The sequence below is a fragment of the Polyodon spathula genome, chromosome 3 (assembly GCF_017654505.1).
Source record: "Polyodon spathula isolate WHYD16114869_AA chromosome 3, ASM1765450v1, whole genome shotgun sequence".
Classification (NCBI taxonomy): Eukaryota; Metazoa; Chordata; class Actinopteri; order Acipenseriformes; family Polyodontidae; genus Polyodon; species Polyodon spathula.
The window spans coordinates 195,200-213,445 of NC_054536.1; the positions used below are offsets into that span (position 1 = coordinate 195,200).

The 18,246-nt window shown below is 38.8% G+C and overlaps 1 protein-coding gene across 1 annotated transcript in view; it reads left to right on the forward strand.

The window, feature by feature from the left end:
- LOC121309696 (vasoactive intestinal polypeptide receptor-like) overlaps nt 1–17,546 on the forward strand; it is a 103,876-nt gene extending 86,330 nt beyond the window's left edge. The window contains exons 10-13 of the mRNA XM_041242796.1: nt 8,377–8,468; nt 10,825–10,954; nt 12,953–12,994; nt 16,096–17,546. Coding sequence (XP_041098730.1) covers nt 8,377–8,468; nt 10,825–10,954; nt 12,953–12,994; nt 16,096–16,284 — 453 coding nt within the window. The 3' untranslated portion in view covers nt 16,285–17,546. The remainder of the gene's footprint in view (nt 1–8,376; nt 8,469–10,824; nt 10,955–12,952; nt 12,995–16,095) is intronic.
- The last annotated feature ends 700 nt before the right edge of the window (nt 17,547–18,246 follow it).

The window sequence follows — 18,246 nt, forward strand, 5'->3', positions numbered from 1 at the left end:
AAAAAAAGGTCAACAAGATTCACGGATGTATTGTGAAAAGTGTTGAATTTAAATCAAGGGAAGTAATGTTAAAACTGTACAATGCATTAGTAAGATCTCACCTAGAATATTGTGTTCAGTTCTGGTCATCTTGCTACAAAAAGGATATTGCTGCTCTAGAAAGAGTGCAAAGAAGAGCAACCAGAATTATTCCAGGTTTAAAAGGTATGTCATATGCAGACAGGCTAAAAGAATTGAATCTGTTCAGTCTTGACCAAAAATGAATACGCAGTGATCTGATTCATGCATTCAGAATACTAAACGGTATTAACAATGTCGACCCAAGGGACTTTTTCGACCTGAATAAAGAAACAAGGACCAGGGGTTACAAATAAAGATTAGACAAAGGAGCATTCAGAACAGAAAATAGAAGGCACTTTTTTTTACATAGAGAATCGTGAGGGTCTGGAACCAACTCCCCAGTAATGTTGTTGAAGCTGACACCCTGGGGTCCTTCAAAAAGCTGCTTGATGAGATTCTGGGATCAATAAGCTACTAACAACCAAACGAGTAAGATGGGCTGAATGGCCTCCTCTCATTTGTAAACTTTCTTATGTTCTTATGTCTCTAATTGCTGCTTATTTAAAGAGTAGCTACTTTGTAAATGCATGTGCTCTTACACATAACTACAACGCTATTATGCATAGCTACAATGTACTTAATGTGTACATCGTTTCGCACATTATATGTAAGTACACAATTGTATCAGAAAAGAGTTTGGGTTAGGGTTATATCATGCAACAAAATGTATACATTAAGTACATTATAACTGTGTATAATAGCATTGTAATTGTGTATAAGTACACATGTATTTATTAAGTAGCTGCTATGTAAATACACAGTAATCAGAGTCACTTAATGTAAAGTGTTATCAGCATGCAATCTCTAAGTACATCGGGTACACCAGAGTGTAACCAGAACCTGTCCACTGAAACACAATTTCCCTAGCTGATGCTGGATCTACTATTAGATATACAAGTAATAATACTAAAATAAACTCAATTAAGGGTTACAATATTATCGCCTAATCAGTGTTATAAGGAATGTTTTTTGAACTAATCTTATTTTAGTATACTAAATATTCTATTTTATAGATCAGCCTCAATCATTTTGTATTAATGAAATGATTATTTAAGGTCCGAGTGGCTCTCCATTACATAAGCAGATTCTTTAAAAGGTACTCTGTGAACTTGACAGACTAAATGGGTGTGATAAATGGTCTGTAATAGTAATCATAGTCGACAATGGAACAGGGCTAAACCGCAATATCAAAACATATTGAGAGAGAATCCTGTAAACGAGAAGCTAAAAATCATATATATACAGTGTGTGTGTGTGTGTGTGTGTATATATATATATATATATATATATATATATATATATATATATATATATATATATATATACTTTAGGGTTGTGATCCCTTGCCAGTTTTAAACTTTGTAATGTCTACCTGAATACTAATCTGCAGCTGCTTTTATATTACAGCAATCTTTCTTTGTTGGTAAGAAAGAACAACCAGCATCATATTGTACTTGAATTAAAGGCTGCAAGCCCTTTGGGAAATGGGTTTGCCATTTTGCACTGTCAGGAGGAATGTATCATTACTTTTATAAATGGGCCATTTATCCGATCCAGCTAGCTGGGTAAATGTCAAATGGGAGCCCTTCTCAAAAAAGAATATATATAACTATACTCCAATGGAAATTTTATAATCTCTAGAAATTTCTCAAAAATAAAGAATTTTAGGAAGAATCTTTCTTAGCAAAAGTTATGCTTTTGTGGATGAAGAAATAAAAGTTAAAATAGATGTCCATAATTATTTATTTCAGCAATTTTTTTTTGTTTGTTTGCAAAACTCCAAAAATGCTAATTCAAAAGTATTCATACCCTTTGATGCTAATATAGTATTATCTACAAGGTGCTAGAGATTTCAATATGATAACGCAGAACCTAATTCTAGAAAAGCCTAGGAAATGCTGGATTGTAGGTGAACATTTTTAAAGAGTATTAAAGGGTTTGGCATAGCATGATTGCTGTCATTACCAGTAAGTCAATATGGGAAAAAATAAAGAGTTGTCTGAAGACTTTAGTCATAAAATTATTTATTATCATAAAGATGGAGAAGGTTCTAAGATTTCCAAGCATTTGAGTATCCCAATTTCAACTATTGTTTATATATTCAAGAAGTGCAAGACTCATGGTACTGTCACAACGCTCCCTTGGTCTGGAAGAAAGAAGCTTCTTTCTCCAAGAAGTAGAAAAATTGTGAGGAAGGTTTCGAGATTGACTGCCAAAGATATTCAAAGAGAACTGGCTGTAAGTGGGACTGAGGTTTCCATTTCAACCATAGGTCGAGTATTGCATGGTGAAGGTCTAAATAGTCATGGGCCAAGGAAAAAGCCACTCTTAAGAAAACGTCACAAGGACAGTCGCTTAAAGTTTGCAAAACAGCATTTGAATGATGGATGGTCAAAGGTGTGGAGTGAGGAAATAAAAATCGAGTTATTTGGCCATGCTGATAGTCGTTATGTTTGGAGAAAGTCTGTTGAGGTGTACAAAGAAAAGAAAACCATACCTATTTTCAAGCATGGAGGTAGTAATATCATTCTATGGGGCTGTTTTTCCTTTAATGGCGCAGGAACTTTACTTCCAATACATGGTAAAATGGATTCCATAGCATACCAAAAGATAGTCGCCAATCATCTGAAACCCTCCGCTACAAAACTTTGTTTAAAGCGCAACTGGACATTCCAACACAATAACAATCCAAAGAGTACATCAAAATCTACTTCAGAATGGTTAAAGAAGAATAAAATCAGGTTCTGGAATGGCCTAGTCATCAATCAATCAATCTTAATTGTATATAGTGCCTTTCATAGTTGACCATCATCACAAAATGCTTTACAAAGTGCAGTAACAACAAGAAAATCCACAATATTTTAAAAACAGAGAAATGTGTAATGCAGGCTAAAAAAAGGGCAATACATTAAATACAGTGGAAAGTGCATAATACATGATAGGAGCATAATACATGAATTAGTACATTAAATACAGTGGAAAGTAAAATAGTATGTGAAATAGTAGGAGAAACACAGCAGCTAATAGCAGATACCAGACTTAAAGAGCATGGAAAGCAAAAGAGAACAGGTGGGTCTTGAGAGTTGATTTAAAGCAAGCACGGTGGGAGCATCACGCACCAAAGCTGGGAGAGAGTTCCAGAGAGTCAGAGCCATGAAGCTAAATGAGTGTTCTCCAAGTGTGGTGTGCTTTTGCTTGGTGATGACAAGCAGGCCAGAGTCGGAGGACCTCAGCTTGCGGGCAGGGACATAGCGGGTCAGTAGGTTGAGGAGGTACTCGGGACCTGTGTGATGAAGGGAGAATCTTTAGTATGAGTTGAAGAAGGCTGTGCACAAGGGAGGTCCTCGGAATGTGAATGAACTGGAATAATTTTGCATTGAAGAATGGTCAAAAATCACTAAACAATAATGCTGTGACAGGTTGGCTGAGCGAAGACGTTCCCAGACCAGAAAGCTGACAGAGAGACACACAGGCAGGAACTACAGTTGAAAGAGCGCTCTGGTGCCATTTTATTGAAACAAAAAGTAAATAAAAAGGTTGTACACAAAACACTGCTCATAGAGCAAAATCAATATTTAAACAAAACAAATCTCACACACTAATCCCGTAAGTAAATACCGTGCTGGTCAGCCTGACACTAGTAGCAATTGCTCGCTTTCTTACTGTTTTACTTTCACTTTCATTTCTTTGTCGTTACCTCTCTCTCTCTCTCTCACACACACACACACACACACAAGTTCCACCTCTCTTTCACACACAGACACACACACACACGTTCCTCCTCTTGAACAGACAGAAACACACGTTCCTCCTCTTGAACAGACAGAAACACACGTTCCTCCTCTTGAACAGACAGAAACACACGTTCCTCCTCTTGAACAGAGAGAAACACACGTTCCTCCTCTTGAACAGACAGAAACACATGTTCCTCCTCTTGAACAGACAGAAACACACGTTCCTCCTCTTGAACAGACAGAAACACACGTTCCTCCTCTTGAACAGACAGAAACACACGTTCCTCCTCTTGAACAGACAGAAACACACGTTCCTCCTCTTGAACAGACAGAAACACACGTTCCTCCTCTTGAACAGACAGAAACACACGTTCCTCCTCTTGAACAGACAGAAACACACGTTCCTCCTCTTGAACAGACACACACACACGTTCCTCCTTTTTAACACACATACACATATACACACACACACCTCTTTCTCCCCCTCCTGGACACAGGAACAGACATGTCTACATACACATGGCCATCTCCCAATCAACACCCAATTCATTCACCCGGAGACGCCACATTCTGCACACAAGGTTTAGTTTGGGTTAGGGTTAGGATTAGGGTTTCAAAATTCTCAAGATGTAAGTAACTAGGCAGTTCTTCTGGGGGTATTCTCAAGATGTAAGCTTGCACTTCAGTTTGTGCAGCAATCCAGTATTATCTACATGCACTCTGAGGCTTGCATTAGTCATTTCTTTGGGTCTGAGCCCACACAAAGGAGTGACAAGCATCTGGATCTCAGCCCTGGCAAGGAAGAGAGTCAATTTCCTTAGTGAAGAGATATGTCCTTGCACCCCATGGAAGAAAGACTTCAACTTCTGTTGTGCTTTGAATGGAAATGGCCAGAAGGGAGCCAGCAGGAAGTTTAGACATATTGCAGCATGAGCCTCTGCACAGTAATGTAGGATTTCAAATGGGAAACATGCATTCACTACAGTCCCATTCTGTCAGGACATTGCTGACTCAGGAAGCTAATGATGCTTCTTTGAAAATGGCTGTCTGTTTGTCATGGTTTGTCTTTTCTGAGCAGTCAGTCACATTGTTGCTTGTGTATTTGGGCACTGATGTCTTTGTTCCTCTTGGCAGTCAGTCACGTTGCTGCTTGTGCATTTGAGCACTGATGTCTTTGTTCCTCTTTTTTTGGCAGTCACTTACGGTGTTGTTTGTATACTTCAGTAGTCACATCTTTTGCTGGCGAATTTAATACATGCATCACTATGCCTGAATATAAGATGCAGGCTATTTTTGAGAAGCAAACATGTTTTCAAAAAAAATATTTTTTCTTCTTTTCAAAGAAGCATCGTGGTCAAAGCCTAAAAGAAAACAGTGAAAGCATGAGAGAAGTAAACAGTGTAGATTTGACATGACTAAACAATTTAGAGGCACTGCATCTAGGAAACTAGGAGGACACAGAATCTAAAGAGATGCTGAACCGCTGCATCTTGAAGCCCTTTTTATAATAAACCCAAAGAATGACATTGAACTTAGCGACGTCTATTCAATAGAATGACATTGAACTCAGCAGAGTCTATTCAATAGAATGACATTGAACTCAGCAGAGAATATTCAATAGAATGACATTGAACTCAGCAGAGAATATTCAATAGAATGACATTGAACTCACAGATAATATTCAATAGAATGACATTGAACTCAGCAGAGAATATTCAATAGAATGACATTGAACTCAGCAGAGAATATTCAATAGAATGACATTGAACTCAGCAGAGTATTCAATAGAATGACACTGAACTCAATGGAGTCTATTCAATAGAATCACATTGAACTCCACAAAGTCTATTCAATAAAATGACATTGAACTCAGCAGAGTTTATTCAATAGAATGACATTGAACTCAGCAGAGTTTATTCAATAGAATGATATTTAACTCAGCAGAGTCTATTCAATAGATTGACTTTGAAGTCATGTGAATGTTTTCTTTTCACAAATCCCAAATGTTTCCTCTTTTAGTGTAGCTGAGGGTCCAGTTTGAGTGATTCAGTCAATGCTCCCCACTGTTTAGGCCAATGGAATGAATTCCATAGTAGAATAAAGTACTGGATTCAATGCAGGGCATTATGAAACATAAACAGATGCCGCTGATGATACAGACATACTAAAAGCAGGACCTAGAAATACATCAGAGAAGCAACAGAAAAACATGCGTGGAACAACTGTCACATGAAGAAGTGCCTAATAATAATGGTGAACTGCCAAAGAAAGGCAACATGCAGTAAGATACTGTAACAACTGGAGGAATAATGTAACTGTCAACCCCAAGAAAGACATTCAGCTCCTCCTCTTCCTACAGGCACTACAGAAACACTAGAAAAGGAGCAGACCACTTTCAGAGAGGACAGAAAAGTGAAACCTATCTGAGCAAGGAAATGCCGGGAACAGAAGCCCGTGACAGATTTCTTTACAGCTAGATGTTGTGGACACTGAAAGGATATTTAGTTGCCTCCACTATCTGAAAGGCTGTTAACCAGACTGTGAATTAACCGGAAAATCACAATAAAACGTGTACTTATAAAGATAATTAGCAAAGCTACTAAGCTTCATAACTGGAGCATGCTTTTAAGTCATTTTGCCTTGCAATGCATCCCTGTTACTCATATGGAGTGAGACAAATAAAGTAATCAGGGTTAGGGTTAGTGTTAGCTTCTTTGATACACGGCATGTTTCTTTCCTTGTAGCAAGCCTCATTTTTTACATTGATTGTGTGTGTGTGTGTGTATATATATATATATATATATATATATATATATATATATATATATATATATATATATATATATTAAAAAAAAGAGAGAACTTCCATATGTTACGGATATAGAAAAATCTACACCCCCTTGAACTTTTTCAAAATTTTGTTGTGTCAGTGCCTCAGAGTTTCATGCATTTCCACTTATCTACACACCATACTCCACACTGTTAGGGGGAAAAACATTTTATGTTATTGAGAAAAAAAATTATATATTAAAAATAGAAAACTGAAAGTTCATAATTGGATAAGCCTCCACCCGCTGAGTTAATACTTTTTGGAAGTACCTTTGGCACCAGCTGTGAGTCTGTTGGGATAGGCCTCTACTAACTTTGCACACCAAGAACTGGCAATATTTAACCATTCTTCTTCACAAAACTGTTCAAGCTCTGTCAGGGCTTTGACTGGGCTACTCAAGGACATTTACCTTTTTGTTCCTTAGCCACTCCAGTGTAGCTTTGGCTGTGTGCTTTGGTTCGTTGTCATGCTGAAAAGTGAACTTCCGTCCCAGTTTCACCTTTCTTGCAGAGGGCAGCAGGTTTTCCTCAAGGACTTCTCTGTACTTTGTTCCATTCAGGTGCCCCAGTCCCTGCCAATGAGAAACATCCCCATAGCATGATGCTGTCACCACCATGCTTCACAGTAGGGATGGTGTTCTTTGGGTGATGTGCTGAGTTGGGTTTGCACCAAACATAACGCTTTGCATTTAGGCCAAAAGGTTTCATCAGACCACAAAACTTTTTGCCACATGGCTACAGAATCTCCTGAGTTTTTTTTTTTTTTGCGCAATTCAAATAGGATTCAAGATGGGCTTTCTTGAGTAATGGCTTCCTTCTTGCCACCCTACCATACAGGCCAGATTTGTGGAGTGCTTGGGATATTGTTGTCACATGCACACTTTGACCAGTTCAAGCTTTTAGCTTGAAGCTAAAAGATTAAAGCTTGTAGCTCTTGTAAAGTTGCCATTGGCATCTTGGTAGCCTCTCTGATCAGTCTCCTTGCTCGGTCATCCAGTTTGGAGGGACGGCCTGATCTAGGCAGGGTCTTGGTGGTGCATACACTTTCCACTTCTTAATAATTGTTGACCATGCTCCAAGGGATATTCAAGGCCTTTGATATTTTTTTATACCCATCCCCTGATCTGTACTTTTCAACAAAGAGTTCTTTTGAAAGGGTTTTGGTGCTCATGGTTGAATCTTTGCTTTGAAATGCACTACCCAGCAGAGGGAACCTACAGGAACTGCTGAAACTATGTTGAATCACTACAGTTTAACACAGCTGGAGGCCACTTAACTTGGTGTGTGATTTTGAAGGCGACTGTTTACACCTGAGCAAATTTATGATTGCTATTACAAGGTGGGTGGACACTTATCCAACCAAGCTGTTTCTGTTTTTATTTTTAATTAATTTTCTACAAATTTCTAGAATATTTTTTTCACTTGGAAGTTGTGGGGTAGGATTGTAGAAAAATGCATTTTAATGCATTTTAATTCCCGGCTATAAGGCAACAAAAGGTGAAAATGTTGAAAGCGGGTGTAGATTTTTTGTAGGTACTGTGTGTATATATATATAAACATGGACTGGATAGGAGGGCCATAATGGAAAGTTATTACGTCTGTACATGTGTGTGTGTGTGTATTTTTATCCATTAAAACATAAACTGTTGCACCCCTACAATAGCCCTTATTCTAGTTTTAATTTATTTTGCAGGCTAATTCTATTCTCTTAATCTGCATTATCCGCATACTGGTTCAAAAGCTGCACTCTCCGGATGTGGGGAGGAGCGAATCCAACCAGTATTTGTGAGTATAGAATTTAGAGCTTATCTGTGATAAACCCTGTCTATTTGTCAAATCTGTTAGGAAATGTACCATTTGCAGCAACATGCAACCCCTTTCCATAACATCTTCAATCAATAAAGAACCTCAACATGCAACCCCTTTCCATCACCTCTTCAATCAATCAAGCAATGAAACCCAACATGCAACCCCTTTCCATAACCTCTTCAATCAATAAAGAACCTCAACATGCAACCCCTTTCCATCACCTCTTCAATCAATCAAGCAATGAAACCCAACATGCAACCCCTTTCTATAACCTCTTCAATCAATAAAGAACCTCAACATGCAACCCCTTTCCATCACCTCTTCAATCAATCAAGCAATGAAACCCAACATGCACCCCTTTCCATAACCTTTTCAATCAATGAAGCAATGAAATCCACCATGCAACCCCTTTCCATCACCTCTTTAATCAATCAAGTAATGAAACCTAACATGCAACCCCTTTCCATAACCTCTTCAATCAATAAAGAACCTCAACATGCAACCCCTTTCCATCACCTCTTCAATCAATCAAGCAATGAAACCCAACATGCAACCCCTTTCCATAACCTCTTCAATCAATCAATCAAGCAATGAAACCCAACATGCAACCCCTTTCCATAACCTTTTCAATCAATGAAGCAATGAAATCCACCATGCAACCCCTTTCCATCACCTCTTTAATCAATGAAGCAATGAAACCCAACATGCAACCCCTTTCTATAACCTCTTCAATCAATAAAGAACCTCAACATGCAACCCCTTTACATCACCTCTTCAATCAATCAATCAAGCAATGAAACACAACATGCAACCCCTTTCCATAACCTCTTCAATCAATCAAGCAATGAAACCCAACATGCAACCCCTTTCCATCACCTCTTCAATCAATCAAGCAATGAAACCCAACATGCAACCCCTTTCCATAACCTCTTCAATCAATCAATCAAGCAATGAAACTCAACATGCAACCCCTTTCCATAACCTCTTCAATCAATAAAGAACCTCAACATGCAACCCCTTTCCATCACCTCTTCAATCAATCAAGCAATGAAACCCAACATGCAACCCCTTTCCATAACCTCTTCAATCAATCAATCAAGCAATGAAACCCAACATGCAACCCCTTTCCATAGCCTCTTCAATCAATCAAGCAATGAAACCCTACATGCAACCCCTTTCCACCACCTCTTTAATCAAACAAGCAATGAAATCCACCATGCAACCCCTTTCCATCACCTCTTCAATCAATCAAGCAATGAAACCCAACATGCAACCCCTTTATATAATCATATATATATATATATATATATAATAATATATATATATATATATATATATATATATAAATAAGCAGTATAGATATATATCTATATATCACGGTTATCTCGGACTTCTTCACAAATTTTAGTGACCATTCCGGGTGGAATACATCAATTTACAGGGCTCGGCTTCGGATCCGCCGATTGTATTGCTCTTTCTGGACTGATATTTAGGGAGAATACAACGATAAATCTTTTAACTTAACAATTTTATTATTGTAATGTAAGTTTGTTTTTTTGTGATTTTATGCAGCACTAGTTTTTGTTACTAATGAATATAGTTTTCCTCATTATTCTATGAATAATGCAGTTTGCTCAGAGTTCAACATTCCTCTATGACAGGAGGGTCAGTCTTGTACCAGGGATCACATGTATAGAGTTCCTCATTCCTCTATGACAGGAGGGTCAGTCTTGTACCAGGGATCACATGTATAGAGTTCCTCATTCCTCTATGACAGGAGGGTCAGTCTTGTACCAGGGATCACATGTATAGAGTTCCTCATTCCTCTATGACAGGAGGGTCAGTCTTGTACCAGGGCTCACATGTATAGAGTTCCTCATTCCTCTATGACAGGAGGGTCAGTCTTGTACCAGGGCTCACATGTATAGAGTTCCTCATTCCTCTATGACAGGAGGGTCAGTCTTGTACCAGGGCTCACATGTATAGAGTTCCTCATTCCTCTATGACAGGAGGGTCAGTCTTGTACCAGGGATCACATGTATAGAGTTCCTCATTCCTCTATGACAGGAGGGTCAGTCTTGTACCAGGGCTCACATGTATAGAGTTCCTCATTCCTCTATGACAGGAGGGTCAGTCTTGTACCAGGGCTCACATGTATATGACAGCCTAACTGATGGTGTGATGAGTTTAGAACATTCCATTTGCATCTGACTTCCAGCCACTCATTGTACTGTGAGGCTCTCATTTGGAAATGCTTATCCACCTGGATTCCCATATTTTGTAGTTCTAAGGAGTATAACACCATTACTGTTTATGTGTGATTGTTCCACAGAAAACTGGCAAAATCCACCTTGCTGCTGATTCCTCTCTTCGGTGCTCATTACATCATTTTTGCATTTGTTCCTGACCACTTTAGAGTGGATGTGAAGCTGATCTTTGAGCTTGTTCTGGGTTCATTTCAGGTAAGCCAAGAAACCAAAAACTCACCTGCAAGCATTTGGATAAATGCACTGTAAATATCCCTTTTCATGAGCCAAACAATATCATGTCATGTGAGTCTCTTTGAAAGGTCAAGTTGCTGCTTGATGAAGCAGCAGGGAAAGGTCTGTGCCATATGTGCCGGGTGAATCTTTCAGCCAAGTGGAAGCCATTTCAGCATTGCACTCAGAGCACTGCAGCCCCTTTGGGACCCTGCTGCTTTTAAAGTAAGACCAGGTTATCACACCAAGGCTCCAATCTGAAGAACAGGTGCAAGGCACCTGGATCCCAGTCTGAGTTAATATCCATCCTCTTCACTTGGAATATCTAGAGTGATTGCTGGAGCAGTCAGGACAGGTCAGTAATGTGCACAATAAGAGAGTGGCTGTGTGGATCCCAGTTTGAGTTAATATCCATCCTCTTCACTTGGAATATCTAGAGTGATTGCTGGAGCAGTCAGGCCAGGTCAGTAATGTGCACAATAAGAGGGTGGCTGCATATTTATGATGCTCCTGATTATGATTAATGCAGGTGAGGCTCCTTAACTACCATAGCAGTGACAGAGCACAGCCATGTGTATGAAGATAATAACTGGCAATTTTCAGATAAGAAAGCACTTCCAGAAAAGAAGAATACTTCAAGTGAATGAAGCAGGTTATTATTGTGCACTGCCTTTTTTCAAAGCTGTTTATAAATATCTATTTCTAATACTGCTCACTCATACAGTAACAGCTACACTCATTGTGCACCTCCTGCCTTCAGCCCCTGGGCAGTAAGAAAATGGCCATCTGCTTTGCTAGCTGCGAGTCCCTAAGCTCTTTATGAGGAAAAACAATCTTTAATGGTCTTTATACTCTCAATAGCAGCCTGATTTAAGAACATGACTTTAACCTTTTCAGAAATGGTCAGCATTTCATTTTTGTTTGTTTGTTTGTTTTCTTCATTATGGGCTGTAGAAAAGGGGGCTTTATGTGGGAAAACTATCAGCGAATACATTCCAGAATAGTCTTATAAAACTGACATCTCTCAGCATGATGAATCCAAGCTGTTAGACACTCAGAACTAATCCCAGTGTTTCTTCTGTGTGTTTATTGACGAGCAGAGTAAATGTGTGATCTCTGTAATTCTGGATGATGTATAAGAATGATAAGTATAAGGCATGTATTCATCAGAATGACTAAATAATGGGATTTGAATAGCACATTTACAAACTGCTGAAAACCCACTTTTTATCATATAAAAAGCTGAACATTGTTTTTAGTTTATTTCATTACATTCGACAGTCAGAATTAATTAATCCTGTAATTTCCAACCATTTTTTAAATGAGAAAAGCTACTTTACATAACTAGATTTTGTTTCTTGTACAAAATAAAACAAATCCCCTGTCTGGCAACACATGATGTAGTGCATAGGAAACATTCCGTGTGTGAGTCTGGATTTGATAATATAGAGGGGTGGCTCAGCATTGTGTCAGAATACTCTACTGCTAGCGGGGCATGAACACATAGCACATGTTAACCCTGTAATGTCTGTCAGTTTTATATCGAAAACTACAGAGAGACTGCATTGTTTTGTGTTGAGTAATGAAGATGTTTTATTCCATTTAATTAAAACCAATTAATTTATACCAAACACATTTCTTAAAGGCAATTACTCTGAAAATATGAGTATCAGAACACCCCTATAAACATTTTGAGTTATTGGGTTGAAGTTTTTTATCATCCACATTGTGCTTTCTTTATAGAGAAGAACTGGTACAGTGGTAAACTCTTTGTGAATGACCTGAAGTGGAGACAGCATGTGAAAGCTAGCATGGTAAAATACATTTAGTGGAATAAGGCCCTGAGCAATGTTATTTATTAAAGATGTATTTTTTAAGAATCTGCATACAGGATGTAAGAAAGTTGCTTCCAGGCAAGGGTCACTTTGCACCTTAGCCCTGAATTCTGGGGTCTAACACAATTCTTCTGTTGTTTTGCAGGGCTTCGTGGTGGCTGTCCTGTATTGTTTCCTTAATGGAGAGGTAAAGCTGGCAGTTTGAAATGGGCTGTGTTTTTGTTTTTTTAATGTCTTTTTCTTGTTTTCCTTCCTTCTTCCTGATAAGGGTTTCTGAATCTGTAAATGTTGTTTTCTACTCATTACTTGCATAGTAGTTGTTCCAGAAGCCAAGAACGTTGGTGATTAATTTCCTTTCCTCAAAGTGCATTTTCAACTGGAGAGATTGTGAAAGATTGATCTGTGATAGATTATACCTGGAGTGATAGATTGCTCTGTGATAGATTACACCTGGAGGGATAGATTGCTCTGTGATAGATTAGACCTGGAGTGATAGATTGCTCTGTGATAGATTAGACCTGGAGTGATAGATTGCTCTGTGATAGATTAGACCTGGAGTGATAGATTGCTCTGTGATAGATTACACCTGGAGGGATAGATTGCTCTGTGATAGATTAAACTTGGAGTGATAGGTTGCTCTGTGATAGATTAGACCCGGAGGGATAGATTGCTCTGTGATAGATTACACCTGGAGGGATAGATTGCTCTGTGATAGATTAAACCTGGAGGGATAGATTGCTCTGTGATAGATTACACCTGGAGTGATAGATTGCTCTGTGATAGATTACACCTGGAGTGATAGATTGCTCTGTGATAGATTAGACCCGGAGGGATAGATTGCTCTGTGATAGATTACACCTGGAGGGATAGATTGCTCTGTGATAGATTAAACCTGGAGGGATAGATTGCTAAGTGATAGATTACACCTGGAGTGATAGATTGCTCTGTGATAGATTAGACCTGGAGGGATAGATTGTTCTGTGATAGGTTACACTTGTAGTGATAGATTGCTCTGTGATAGATTATAGCTGGATTGATAGATTGCTCTGTAATAGACCACACTTAAGTGACAAAACAAACCAGCTTAATTTTAACATTCGACCAAACAGGGTGGATGAACCTATATGCAGATTACGCTATAGGGCAGGGCCCCCAGCAGAACTGGGGCCTCCAGCAGAATTGGGGCCACGCAAGGTCAACGTTTTTGGGACATTTTACAAAATGTGCATGTGGGCGGCCAGGACCAAACACACAGGAAGAGACATTCCTTGTGCTAGACATTCCTTCTCGATTGCAGGTATCTGGACTGAGTCTCTCACACAAGCAGCTTCCTGAGTGTGTATAATAGCAAATGCTACACGCCCTCTACCTCCTGGGAGAGATATGTCTCTAGCCCTACGTCAGAGGCATCAGCCTGCAGGATAAAATGTAGGAGTCATGCTCAATTTATGCATTCATTTATTTCAGTTTTAGAGCCAATTTAAAAACCTGTCCAGTCTCAAATGTGCACAGTATGCCTCTTTACATTTTAGAAACTTTCTTTTTTAATTCAGGGGTTTGAGTTTTAAAAGAAAAGGCAGGTAAAGGTAAACGTGTAGAATGCGGGAGGCTGCCCTTCTGCAGGCGGCAAAGAAGGGTTTAAGTCCATAGCATTGGTTTCTCTCCCTTTAATTTACTGTGCGGAAATTATGGAATTAGCCCGATACCACGATTTTTTTTCAATATTCTTAAGAAATAAAAATACATTATTTCATAATTATTTGTATTTCATACAAAAAAATCACATTAAGTAAACTGTACAGATCTGCTGTGTGCCTGCGTGTAATATTCACCATGCACATAGTGCTCTGCAGTGATTATGTCATGTGACTACAGTTTATGCAATCTAGGTGGGAAATTAAAATACTACACATTGTAAACAAGGTCAAGGTCCAATGTATTTTCACAAGCACTGTTTATTTTACATGCGCTGTTTTTTTTTTTTTTTTCAGAGTAAAACAGGTTTAAAAGGTACATTATGGCAAAAAGACATCAGTACTGTATCTCCAGCCAAGCCCCACCCCTTGTTTGCTGTATTTTTCCCATACCTCTTTATAGGCGTGCACACTGATAAATCCTCTCCTGATCACTCGTTTTATCACCAAACTCCTTACTAATGCGATCCAAGTCAATATTTTATTACTATGACATCTCAAAAAGCGTGATATTCTTTGAGTGCTGGATGCAGAAGCAGCTATCTCCTTTGTTATGTGCCTTGTTATCTGTATTGCTCAGATACACTGGTGACTTCCATGTTCCAAGTGTCCACTGAAATCCGTGAAGCATGAAACACATTACATTTTGACGTGGCAGAGGCGTTTGTTTCTGCAAATATCCCTCTTGAAAAATTGGACAACTAAAAAGTAAACTAAATTCTTCAGACTGAGTGTAGCAAATGGTGGAGTGATTCCTTCATCAGCCCAGCTGAGACATGAATACTTACCTAAAGCTGCCGAGTATCACAAGCAGGAGATTATGGAATTGGTAAATTGGTTTCTTGTCAATGGTCACTGACGAGTCGACTGATGCCCAAGATCAATACGAGTTACACATTGTATTTGTTTTGCAAGGTCTAAATGGTGAACATGCATCTGACGTAGAACTGAACACTTTCCTTGTAGATACACTTTACCTTCAGGCTGTTAATTACAACATCATTTCACAAGCTATTGTGCATAGGGCCCCCAGAATATGGGTTAGCATCGAGCCCCCTCGTCTTTAAATCCAGCCCTGCAACCAAACATTAAAATATAGAGTGTGCCTCTATTTTAAATTCTGCAAATTCTCGTTTGGAAAGATGGGCGCTTCAGTCCTAACCACCTGTATAAAAGTATAGAAGCAATGGTCTTCAGAATGCATGTGGTTGATACAAGCCTGATGTGTTTATACATACTTTCCAAAGTCTACCCGACTATTTCTACCATGCTATTTGAAAAAGGTGGAAGCTGAAATATTCTTGCTAATGATTCAATTACCGAGTATTCTTTTTCAAATAGATAGATAGATATTTGATGTTCATTTTACTCCCCTCCCCCAAATAAGCTTCTGCAGTAATGCCTGTAGAACACTCAATGCAGCAAAGACTGTCCCCCAGTCTGCATGCAGTCTTCATCTGTTGCAATACTCGTTAATGTATCAACAAGGTGGCACCCTGTTGTAAAAGACCTCCATGTCTTGCATCAGGAATCAAGCATGCTCATCGATGACAGGTTTCAACTGCACTTACATGCCAGTTTATTTGCTTTTTAGGTTCAGGCAGAAATAAAGAGGAAATGGAGAAGGTGGCATCTGGAGAGGTTGCTAGGGACAGACACAAAGTATCACCATCCTTCCATGGGAAGCAACGGAACCAACTTTACCACCCAGATCTCCATGCTTACTAAATGCAGCCCAAAGGCCAGAAGAGCATCAAGCCTCCAAGACTCCTCACTGGTGTAACACCAGCCCAGTCTTGTTCTACACCTCACTTTGTTCTTCAGTAAACTGGTGGTGTATTTCCTGGATTTGAGTTTGTATTACTGTGTATATGGAAATTATTTATTGTACTAAAATGTCAACATATTTATTAAAGCATGAATCAAGAAGTGGGGAAATGAAGTTTAACTGTAACAAAATGCCACATGTGTCAGTATGTGCTTTGCAATTCAGCAAATTCTGAAGTTTTCAAACATAAATGCCCTTTGCTGCACTATACGTAATGTTTTACAATAGAGTTTCAGAAAAATAAAGTTTGTGAGATTCATTATCCTGTGGAGGCCAGATTTGACTTTCAGTTCCCATTAGGAAAATGTCAAAAGAAAATGCACAGTATCAGAAAAATGTACAGTAAATGTGTATTTCACGCTGCACAAGTAATATTTCAAGCTGCATAAGTGAGACCTTCTTGGTGCAGCATGTGGAAGCATACAACAGTTAAGATATGGGATTATAGCTGCTTTATAACCCTTTAAACTGGCAAATGACCTTTAAAACAATGAATTATACTTGACATATAATAGCTGTAACCAAGGGAAAACGAGTGTACCGTGACAGCCGCCTCCCTCTCTAGTATACAGTATAAGCCTACACTTAGTCTGGGAACATCCATGTCTCCTTGTACACTTGATGTGCTGTCTTCTTACTGCTTCAGTACAATGTCTGCAATTGAAACCCAGTAAACCAGCAAATGCTGACATGTAGCACAGTGTAGGAGATTACAATAGCTGTTATTTATCATTGTGTCTGGGATTACAACAGCTGTTATTTATCATAGTGCAGGGGATTATAATAGCTGTTACTTATCATAGTGCATGGGATTACAATAGCTGTCATTTATCATAGTGTCTGGGATTACAGCAGGTGTTTTTTATCGTGGTGCATGGGATTACAATCGCAGTTATTTATCGTAGTGCATGGGATTACAGCAGCTGTTTTTTATCATAGTGCATGGGATTACAGCAGCTGTTTTTTATCATAGTGCATGGGATTACAGCAGCTGTTTTTTATCATAGTGCATGGGATTACAGCAGCTGTTTTTTATCATAGTGCACGGGATTACAATAGCTGTTACTTAATAGAGCGAGTGTAAAAAAAAATAGGCTGAACAAACTGACAGGCAGTGCTCAGTCTTTTATATGGAATAGTAATCTGGGAGACAGTCAGCATGGTTTTAGGAAAGGGAGATCGTGTCTAACTAACCTGCTTGACTTTTTTGAGGATGCAACATCGATAATGGATAATTGCAAAGCATATGACATAGTTTATTTAGATTTCCAGAAAGCTTTCAAGGAAATGCATGTACATGAATTAGGGAGTGGTTAACATGTAGAAAACAGAAAGTACTGATTAGAGGAGAAACCTCAAAATAGAGCGAGGTAACCAGTGGAGTACCACAGGGATCAATACTGTATTAGGTCCTCTGCTATTCCTAATCTACGTTAATGACTTAGATTCTGGTATAGTAAGCAAACTTGTTAAATTTGCAGATGACACAAAAATAGGAGGAGTGGCAAACACTGTTGCAGCAGCAAAGGACATTCAAAATGATCTAGACAAGATTCAGAACTGGGCAGACACATGGCAAATGACATTTAATAGAGAAAAGTGTAAGGTACTGCACGCAGGAAATAAAAATGTGCATTATAAATATCATATCAAAAAGGTATTGACAATGTCGACCCAAGGGACTTCTTCAACCTGAAAAAAGAAACAAGGACCAGGGGTCACAAATGGAGATTAGATAGAGGGGCATTCAGAACAGAAAATAAGAGGCACTTTTTTACATAGAGAATTGTGAGGGTCTGGAACCAACTCCCCAGTAATGTTTTTGAAGCTGACACCCTGGGATCCTTCAAGAAGCTGCTTGATGAGATTCTGGGATCAAGAAGCTACTAACAACCAAAAGAGCTGTAAAACAAAATG